The following is an 11,079-nucleotide window of genomic DNA, read 5'->3' on the forward strand; positions in this document are numbered from 1 at the left end:
TGGCGAGTTTTGCTGCCAGGAAAAATAAAACACACTGCATGACTAATACACTTGTCATCCATTCCCAATCAATGGTGGGGTTGGATTTAATGGAACATTCCACATCTCCCATCCTTGCCAGATTCATTAGTTGTGTGTGTCTATAGAAAGTATCCAGCCTGGTACTTGAAGCAGGGAAGCTGTGAAATATTAGCCTTTGTTCACCTGACAACCTGCAGCCACACCAATTGAAGACACTTGTTCTTTTCCAAAGCTTGGGGACAGGCGATGACACCTCTGATGGGAATGATTTCTGCATTTTTCACTTGTTTACTCTGCCAAAAGATTCACCAGACCAAGTAGTAATGAAAGAAATAAAGACATTTATAACCCCAGCCGTTCTCCAGCTCCCTCCTCGGCGCTCAGAGGTTCACTTAGGAACGGTCGACAAATTTCTGAACCAAACACTCCTGTCAAACAAATATTAATAAATGCCTTGAATTGTAACCAACTGATTCAAAAAAGTGGCAATTTATGCTTTTACATGAGACACACTACCCTCTATTCAAATTTTAAGTCATATTCAACAGTTAAAATAATTTTAATAGGGTTAGCGTAAATAATTTTACGTTAAATAATGTGTCTCCTTCAGTAGCTTCCATGTTGAGCCACATTGACTAAAAATCAGTGTGTGATTGTTGTACTAAACTGTATGTATGAAGCACATGTATTTTTATTCCATTTCACCCTTTTTATTCCCTGTCAGTGGGTCACATGATATGTGAGCTAATAAACACCAATCATATTTTTTATATATAAAATAACATAAGAAATATAAAACCATCTAAAATGGGGAAAGATTAGTCCTCCAGTCCTCCACCATCCTGCAACCTTTAGATTCACCTCTGCTCCAAAATGTCTGAATTTCCTCACCAGCATTCATTCCTCTCTGCAACAGGCTGGAAACGAGCAGCTTATTTGATCCAGGTGTGTTTGAGCAGAGACGTCTAAAAGTTGCAGGACGGTGACGGCAGCCCTCAAGGACTGGAGTTGGTGACCCCTGGTTTACATCAACTCTCCAGTCTAGCAGAACAATTTCACATTGATTTTCAGTTAATGGATCAAATGACTTACAGGCTATTGAAGAGAAATACTAAATTTGAACTAAAAAAATAGGTAACAAAAACAAAAAAATGGTTAAAATGGAATAAAAATGCTGGAGAACGGCTAGCAGAAATTAGCGTTCATAAATCGGATCAACCTTGAGCTAAACGCCGCTTGTTCCGCAGATATTGGAATATTCAATATCCAACTTGAAACTAACTTCACTGCAGTCGGTGACACAACAAAACCTCCGGGATCAAGTTTGTTTTGGTCTGTGGCCTGTAAAGATGGAACCGAGCGACTGGAGCTAAACGCCCCACAACGTCTGACGCAGTGACGTTGGTTCCAAAGCTCCATCGGCCAATAGGAGAGGAGCTGGACATAGAAGGCAGCTCTTCTCATTAACATAGCGATGCTCATTAACATAGCGATGCTCATTAACATAGCGATGCTCATTAACATAGCGATGCTCATTAACATAGCGATTCACACGGAGAAGCAGAAAAAGGAGAGGAGACAACGACAAAAGAACGAGGGCTTGTATGAAACAAAATATCTACTTGACAAAAATGCATGTTTAGAGGAAATGAAAAAGAAAATATATACCAAATGTGTAAGGACAAGGAAATATATATTTATGCTTTTATTTCTTATTATGTCAGTTTTGGTCCTCCATATTTTTGTCTTGTTTCTAGTGTAGATAATTTTATTCTATGGACTTGAAATAGGACAAAACTAACTTACAAGAAACCTTTCAACAAAATATAGCAGCTTGTTTTAAGATCATTTTTTAGTATATATAAAAAATGCTCGTTCCATCAGCAGATTATTTCACTTATAAAGTGTGAAAATGGTTTTTCAGACAATTATTCCCTCTGGTTTTGGATGATCTGCAGCTTAACATATTTTTGCTCATACTTTTTTACTTTCAGTCAGCTGTATTGAAGTGTAGTCATGGCAACAATGTGTTGTTAATGTGTTGCTGATTAGCATCCCTTAAAGCTCAGATATTACCAGAACTACAATAACAAAGGAGTTGAAAGTTCACGGGTCCAGAGCAGGACCCGGGAGCAGAGACCGAAGGAGGAAGTTCAAACCAACTCTTCCAAAAATAATAATATTCCTGACTCCCAACGTTTCTCTGCCCGGATTCCTATATGACCACACGCAGATTTAGAGACGTCCTCAAAGCAAACAGCATCACCATCCACAATGACTCTGAAGATGATATGAGTTATGACAACATTTCATTTCCTTTCGGGATGAATAAAATGTTTTTAACTCGATCTCTTTCCTCCTGGTGATTTATGTTAAGCCAGTTTAAAGACTCGTCTTTAGGTTCTTCGCCCTCATGGATTCGTTTTGTGACACAGCCAGTTGGAGGAACGTCAGTTGGTACGGATGAGACGTCACATCTCTGATGTAGAGATGCTTCTTTGTGTTGCCTTTGCCATTCAACAGTAATTCCATTATGATTTCTGGAAAACAATAGTACTGTAGCAATATGGATGACATCATAGGCTGTGAGCGATCAGCATTACACAATACGTCATGACATGGTTCTGAAAGAAGAGCAGAAATGACTTCACTCAATGGACGGGTCTGTGACCAGGGGAGGTTTTGGTGATGACATCACTCCTGATGTCTCTGCAGTGAGACATTAGCTTTAGTTAGAAAAGCTAATGTCTCACTACTGAGCTATTCCATTATTTCAAAGCAAGAATTCTGATTGCAGCAGTGCTGGGATCAGGCTGCTGGGATCAGGCTGCTGGGATCAGGCTGCTGGGATCAGGCTGCTGGGATCAGGCTGCTGGGATCAGGCTGCTGGGATCAGGCTGCTGGGATCAGGCTGCTGGGATCAGGCTGCTGGGATCAGGCTGCTGGCTGCTCCAAGCCCAGATCCAAGTTGTGCTGAATGTTGCTAAGGACACTGTTTCTGTCTGACATCAAAAATCCATCTCACCTTTCTTAGGAATCCTCTTAGAGATTTTATTGTTTCTGCAAACAGCATTGCTTCAGCAGAGCAAAGCTGAGCTAAACCCCTACGGATGTTTTCACATGGACTTTTGTCTCTTCTGGTGAGTTTATTTACTATGGCTGAGAACAATTCATCCTGTTCACTCAGGTGCTGAAAGAAACCTGTTCAGATGACATGTCTGACGTTCGACACGTGCAGCACTTTGAAGGCATGCTTTCACTTTTTCCCTCATTACATAATGTAATGATGGCTTTGAATTCAGCATAGAAGAAGAATGAAATTCATATCCGACCAGAAGAAGCAGAGTTCAGGGAGCACAAGGGATTTCTTAAATGGCATGCTGTGATTTCCAACCCACCATGAGAAAACGGTCTGCTGCTATTTTTTTCCTGTTCTTACATTACACAATGTTTCCATTGCATTTGTGGAAAGTCATGGAAAAGTGGACCTGACAGCAATGACAGTAAAAACTCTGACACCTGTGACATTTTCCAGTTGTCCTCGTGTCAGCCAGCATGCAGACGGAGCCAGGACCTGCATCAGTTTTAGGGAACAAGGAGAATATATTTTCATCTCCAACAAGTGGCAAAGCAAGCTGAGAGCAACGGCCTTTTCTCACTCACTGACTGCCCGGAACACCTCACCAGGGAGGCGTCCAGGAGGCATCCTGACCAGATGCCCGAGCCTCAACTGGCTCCTCTCGACGTGGAGGAGCAGCGGCTCTACTCTGAGTCCCTCCCGGATGACCGAGCTTCTCTCTCTAAGGGAGAGCCCAGCCACCCTGCGGAGGAAACCCATTTCGGCTGCTTGTACCCGTGATCTCGTTCTTTCGGTCATGACCCAAAGCTCATGACCATAGATGAGGGTGGGAACGTAGATCGACCGGTAAATCGAGAGCTTCGCTTTTTGGCTCAGCTCTCTCTTCACCACGACGGACCGGTACAGCGCCCGCTTCACGGCAGACGCTGCCCCAATCCGCCTGTCGACCTCCCGCTCCCTTCTTCCCTCATTCGTGAACAAGATCCCCAGATACTTAAACTCCTCCACTTGAGGCAGGACGACCCCCCTGACCCGGAGAAGGCACTCTACCCTTTTCCGGCTCAAGACCATGGCCTCGGATTTGGAGGCACTGAGCCTCATCCCGGCCGCTTCACACTCGGCTGCGAACCGCTCCAGTGAGAGCTGCAGATCACGTTCCGATGAAGCCAACAGGACCACATCATCCGCAAAAAGCAGAGATGTGATCCTAAGGCCACCAAAACGGATCAACACCTCGGCTGGTCAGAGATTCTGTCCATGAAGGTAATGAACAGAATCGGTGACAAAGGGCAAACAGCCTTGGCGGAGTCCAACTCTCACCGGAAACGAGCCCGACTTACTGCCGGCAATGCGGTACTTAAATGTACTTTTATAGTTTAAATGTTTACTCAAAAAAAGTTGTATAATAAAATGATATATAAATATGAATAACTATAAAGGTCATAGTCCATCAGAGAAATGGGTTTCAGCATTGAAAGTAAATTGTTCAAATGAAAATGTTTCAAGCTATGGAAAGTTTTTAGTCTCGTTATAAGAACAAACTTTTTAGTTTAATAGTTTCAATGACTTATAGTTAAACTCTATATTCTCATATCGGGGTTATGGTAAATTTGCTTTATCACAATTATCACTACACCATAAGAACATTTGGTTAATTTATGATCTGTTTGAAAAGGGAAAATATAATCCATTTATTTGTACAGCTAGTACAAATTTAAGCCAAACAAGTAATTAAATCAAAAATATTTATTTTCAAACTGATTAATGTCACATTCTGACTGATAATCAGACAGTTACAGAGATAACAGAGAAAGTTTGAGCTTTTTCTTTGTTTTGTCTGAATGTTGCTAATGTGTCAGCTTTCCTTTTTTATTTCATATTGTTAGAAACTCACTTTAACCCAGGAAAGGAATTAGAACAAACTTGGAATCCAGAGACTCTAGTTTCTGACTATTTAGACCAATATTATCTTAGATACATTTTTGGATTATTATGCAAAGAGACCCTTATTATTGCAGCAAAGAAAAGGAATTAGAACAAATTTAGAATCTAGAAAAAGCTGCCTTAGCAGCTACTTTTTAGACTCCTTTTCTTCCAACCCAGAAAAGGAATCAGACCAGAGGAAACTTACTTATACTTATCTAGCAACTCTGAATAGGAGTTTCTAGTTTAGATCAATTATTTTTCTTTCCTTTGGTTTGTTTGTTATTTGTTTGTATTGTCTTGTTACTATAAGGATCAATTTACAGATACATTTATTGATCAGTTTGTGCCATTATGTGGTGAAGAAAGACACAACAGATGCAACGCTTTGCTTTTCCTAGCTCTAAAGTCCTGCAGGCAAAATCAGGCATAAACCAAACTTTAATAGTCCCACACAGCAGACATGTACAATATGAACATGGATGAAGGAATTGAAGTGGAAAAAACCTTTTCTCACCAAAGCAGCTGTGTCATAAATAAGGTTGGTGTAAAGATTTTGCATAATGAGTCATTTTGAACAAGATCCATGAAGCAGATGACTCACATTCCTCCACCAGCGCATGTTTGTATCTGGGATTCTTGTTCAGCAGATGTACCTCATAAATATTTTTGTTCATCATGTGGCCTCCAGTTCATGTCATTTTCTATTGAATTTTGAAAAATAAACTTGCTCAAAAAATACTTTTTGTTTCTATCCAAAATCTAAAAAAAAAAACAGCAAACACCCTGCGGGGCTTGTAGGTTTTCTCCCAATCAATCAGCCTGTCTGCAAAGAACTTTGCTTGCTGTCTCTGCTGATAAATGAGAGCCGTGGTGAGACCAGGTCTGCAGTACTCCTCTGTGGAATGCAGGCATGTTCTTCTCCAAAAGTGCTGACGTCAGCAGGAGCCTGGACTCCGATTGCAGCTGCTGTTACAATTTCTTGAGTCTATGTGACCCTTCAAAAGCATCACATAACTTTAAAGGTTTGCAAGTACCTGACTGTGTTTGGTCCAATTGCTACTACTAAATGTACATGCAACAGTCTACATACAGCATGCGAATAGGTTCTTTCTTTTTTTTTATGTCATTATTAGTTTTAGCTTATTGAAATGTCTCTCCCCACCAACAACAGTCACAGGCAACACAACATATAAATGAAGTAATCCAAACTTCTCAAATAATCCTATGTTGTTGCATTTTGTTAAAGCTACTGTATATAACTTTCATAAAGAAAATATTTTTTCCAATTTGTTAAAGCTGTCACCATGTCATGACAGTTTGCTATGAGACAGAAAATCTGTGAAAAAATCCTCCCTGAGCTTCTATTGCTGGCTAAAGTAATGCGCCATTCCGACCAAAAACAACCAATCGGAACCAGGAGGAGGGTCTTAGCGTTGTTAATCAATGTCATTCACTCACTGCTAAATGTGCTAACTTGCCTTTATAGGAAAACCATTTATTTGCCATCAATAGCATCTATGCTAGCTAGACTGAGCATTCCCAACAGCACAGAGCGAGGAGTAAAGGGACGCATGGATAAGCGGCACCACTAGGGTTGCTACCCGTCCCGTAAACCCATTTGACATTTTTAACCATTTACATTGATGCAATGCAGCTTTTTTTTTTTTTTACAAATATGCTACAGATGGCTCTACACGCTGTGCAGGACGGTCTCTCATCCTCGGCCCTCTGTAGCTCTGCGAAGCCTGCGACTGATGACACACTGGCGGATGAATGAAGCAACAGTTCAAGGGATCCAATGACCACTCCAACTCATTGTCCTTATGGTGAATCCTTTTCCTTGGTGCTTTACTTTGTCGTGGTTCTGAGATATGATGAGTTTGCTTGGTTAATGTTCCTTTTGGATCACATCTGGGTGCTTGAATTAATCCTTGAAAGATGAAAGTCATCCGCCCACCTTGAGGAGACCATGTCCATGAAAACATCTAATTGATGCATTTTATTGTGATATGGTAGCTGGTTGCCTTTGGTTGGGTTAGTACAATGTTCACCTTGCATTCCTTTGCTGTGTACTTTGTCCACATCTCTTTAAATTATATCATTCTTGTGTGCAACATAGTCCGTATTGTAACTTTCTTCCTTGTTAAGCCTTTGCTTTGAGAGTTTCGATGTGATTTCTGCAGGCCTTTCATTATCTTATGAGTGTGAAGCTTGTTTGAATGGAAGATCCTCTCACCGTGTTCTTGTTTGCTTTTCTGAATTCCTTCCTTACGTTTGTCCAGAAAAGTTTTATCCTTTACATTTCCGTCCTTAACACTGACCTTATCCATCAATGATGCAGAAGACCGTTCCTTTACCATAACTCTGTGGCACAGATTATTTCAGTTACATTTGACTCTGATGTGGAGATACCAATAATGCTCCAGCCATGATCTGTCTGGATAGCAAATGACTCATTGTCCTTTCCAAGTAGAACCTTTTTTGGAGTTAAAGCTCTGGCACAATTAAATCCTATAAGTCGTCCAGCCTTGCAACTCAGGAGAAGAAGTAACTTATCCTCAATGTCTGCCGTATTATTCCATTTCTTTGCCGTTTCATTTGTAGGTACGTTGTCATGGTTAAATGGGATGTAGTTCTTTGTGTAAGAGGGTGGAAGTTCAATGTGAAAATCTGAATAATAACCTGTCACACGTAGCCCTGCTACTCTGACTCAGAACCCGTCCCCCCACCCGTAGGCGGAGGGAGGCTACCCTCTCGTTCACCGGGGTGAACCCCAACGTACAGGCGCCAAGATGGGGGGCAACAAGTATGCCCACTCCAGCCCGGCGCCTCTAACCGTGGGCAACTCCAGAGTGGAAGTACGTCCAGCACCTCTCAAGGAGACTGGTTCCAGAACCAGAGCCATGTGTCGAGGTGAGGCCGACTATTTCTAGCTGGAACCTCTCAGCCTCGCACACTAGCTCCGGTTCCTTCCCCACCAGAGAGGTGACGTTCCACGTCCCAAGAGCTTCTGCAGCCGAGGATCAGACCGCCAGGGTCCCCTCCCTCGGCTGCCGCCCATAGCACAATGCACCCGACCCCTTTGGCCCCTCCGACAGGTGGTGAGCCCATCGGAAGGGGGACCCACGTCTCCTCTTCGGGCTGAGCCCGGCCGGGCTCCGTGGGTAAAAGCCCGGCCACCAGGCGCTCGCCATCGTGCCCCACCTCCAGGCCTGGCTCCAGAGTGGGGCCCCGGTGACCCGCGTACGGGAGAGGGAACGCCAGATACAAAGTTGTTTTCTATCATAAGGGGTCTTCGGGCTGCACTTTGTCTGGTTCCTCACCTAGGACCTGTCTGCCTTGGGTGACCCTACCAGGGGCATAAAGCCCCAGACAGCATAGCTCCTAGGATCATTGGGACACTCAAACCCCTCCACCACGATAAGGTGGCAGCCCAAGGAGAGTTTGGCGATATGTGTTTATTGAAAAATGACTGCACTGTTTTGTGCCTATGCTGCAGTTTTATAGGTAAATCTGATTATATATATCAACTAACATTAAGATAAAACTTCATAAATATTTATTAGGATGTCCTCATTCATTTAACTGTGAGTGCACAAGGGGAATCGAATGGTGTGTGTGTTTGTTCTCCGACCTATAACCTATACGTTATTTAATATTTCAATGTGTTTCAAAACCTTTCAAAAGTTTTTGATGGTCTTTCAAACCGGCGCCTTCCTCTCTCTTATTTCTGTGTTTTTCAGCTGCTTCTCTGCAGTTTGAGCCAAAGCTGACTGACAAGTACCAGAGCGAAACTGTCAAGAAGTGGCTCCATTTCGCACCAGGGCCGGAGTGAGGCATCAAGGAACCAACACGACGCAAACCAGAATCAAACTTGGATTATATCATGAATAGTGACTATTTGTTCAAAAAAACTCAAAAAAAAGAAGAAAAACTTAAAGGTGATCAAAGCAAAAGTGTATTCAAATCAGCCCTAACCCTTGGTGCACCGTGGGTTTCTAGTTTATGCAGTTTCCAAAGAATCAAAAGTAAAAAATGTGGTTCTTTGTTGGTTTATTTTAAAATTCAGGCAAAAACAACATGTTACAAGCTTCAAAGGATCTTCTGATGCTCCACCTGATTTTCTCAACTATTTACCCTCTGGGTGGCAGACTATTAATTGGGTGGACTGGTAGAAACTACATGACCACCCACGTGCATAATGAGCTGTATTTATCTGAAACATCCATGTCCAAAACTGAAATTTGTGGAGTTCCTAGCCAACAAATTTATTCCTAACAACTACAATTAAACAAAAATTCTTACTATGAATCAACCAGAAAATAAGCAAATAAAAATAAACTAAATAATCTAAATTCTAAGATTAACTGAAAAGAGAGAAATAGCTCCTACATTATGATTCTGGCTGTTTTCCTCCTCAGCTCTCAGCTCTTCATCTTTTCTTCTTTTGGATTTTTAATGGCGAGTGACATCTAACGTTAATATGCATTATTAGGGCTTATTCAGTAAAACTGCCCTATGGGTGTTATCATTGATGAAAAGCTGACATGGAAACCCCATGTAAATTATTTAAAAACAAAAATAGCCAAATCCATGGCAGTATTGTACAAAGTAAGGGATTTATTTCATGACAAAGCTTTATTTATGTTATATAATGCAATAATTGCTCCACACCTGACTTACTGTATTGAAGTCTGGGGGAAAGCATGTAAAACAATTACAAATCCCATTTATATTTTACAGAAACGAGCAATAAGATGTATCACCAGAAAACATTATAATCACCCATCAAATGCTTTATTTTGTCAGTTGAAATTATTGAAATTTTATGAGTTGGTTGATTACAATATTTTGCAGGTTATGTATAAAGCTCATAAAAGTTTATTACCTCTTAATATGCAATTATACTTCGTTAAGAGAGTAAGTAATTACAATCTTAAGGGTATAGAAATGTTTGTAAAGCCTAAGATTCGAACAAATTTGAAGGACCGATGTACATCAGTACAAGGCATAAGATTGTGGAATAATCTGGAAAGTGATTATAAAAATGCTGGCTCGAAAGATATATTTAAGAGAATGATAAAAGTTAAGTTGTTGAAGACATATACAATTGTATAATGTGCAATCATAACAATTGTTGTACAAGAAGGAGTTGATGTTTTTTTTTTTCTTTTTTGTTATGTTTTATTAATTGAAAATTATCATTGTTTGAATTTGTTTATTTTGGAAAAAGGGGCAGATATTAATAAGAATTTTATTCTTCTTCTGCTACCTTTCATTTTATTTGTGTTTTGTATATTCTTTTTTGTATGAATAGCATCTGTTTTGTTTTAAATGAAATGAATAAATTCTATTAAAAAAAAAAAAAAAAAATGGGGCTCATAGGAAATATGTTATGAAATTACATACAAGAACACACTATAAAATAACATGACTTTCTCTCCTATGGTCTGTTTAATGACAGTCTCAGATCAACACATCCCTCCAGCTCTGTCAGCAGTAGAAACCCCTTAACAGCAACATTAGACCTGTTGGGGAAAACTTAGACTACATTTGCTTTGCATTGTCCCCACATGGTGACAGTGATGCAGTATGAGCTGATTAAATGTTCGATTCTTGATTAATACATGTTGTTGCCATGTTGTTGTGACTTTGAGCCCCTGGCCCTCCAAAGGTGCCTCCACGGCCCTGGAGAAAATCCTGGAGAATTCCATACAATGAGTAGCAGGCCCAGATTTTTAATCTCCAGAGGAGGGGATAGCCCCTCACATTCTGCCATATTGAGTTGTGTTTGTCCCTAAAGGGACCTCATTTGCTCATCAAAGAAGTTGTGCTAATCTGGGATGATGTCTTGGTATTATTTTTGCTAATCAAATCAAGCCAAGAATTAATTCTCCTCTACTCATCCTTCATAAGTCTGTTAGACAAATCTAAACTATCATTGAAATGTAGAGTTACCAATAAGATCTGAAATCAACTTTGTGATATTCCAATTTTGGATAATTTGCATAATTTCTGCATCTATTCATAGTAGAATAATCTTTATTCATATG

The 11,079-nt window shown here is 40.6% G+C and overlaps 1 protein-coding gene across 2 annotated transcripts in view; it reads left to right on the forward strand.

The window, feature by feature from the left end:
* Nucleotides 1-10,277, forward strand: part of zbtb44 (zinc finger and BTB domain containing 44) — a 78,053-nt gene extending 67,776 nt beyond the window's left edge. The window contains exons 6-7 of one of the 2 annotated variants that reach the window (XR_014090421.1): nt 6,711-6,852; nt 8,770-10,277. Coding sequence is in view for 1 of the 2 variants with exons in the window: in XM_008425248.3 (XP_008423470.1) it covers nt 8,770-8,861 (92 nt within the window). In the remaining variant the exon portion in view is untranslated. The remainder of the gene's footprint in view (nt 1-6,710; nt 6,853-8,769) is intronic. The other variant, XM_008425248.3, reaches the window with a different exon arrangement.
* The last annotated feature ends 802 nt before the right edge of the window (nt 10,278-11,079 follow it).

This window comes from Poecilia reticulata, chromosome 13, assembly GCF_904066995.2.
Source record: "Poecilia reticulata chromosome 13, P_reticulata-male-v2, whole genome shotgun sequence".
NCBI classification, from domain to species: Eukaryota; Metazoa; Chordata; class Actinopteri; order Cyprinodontiformes; family Poeciliidae; genus Poecilia; species Poecilia reticulata.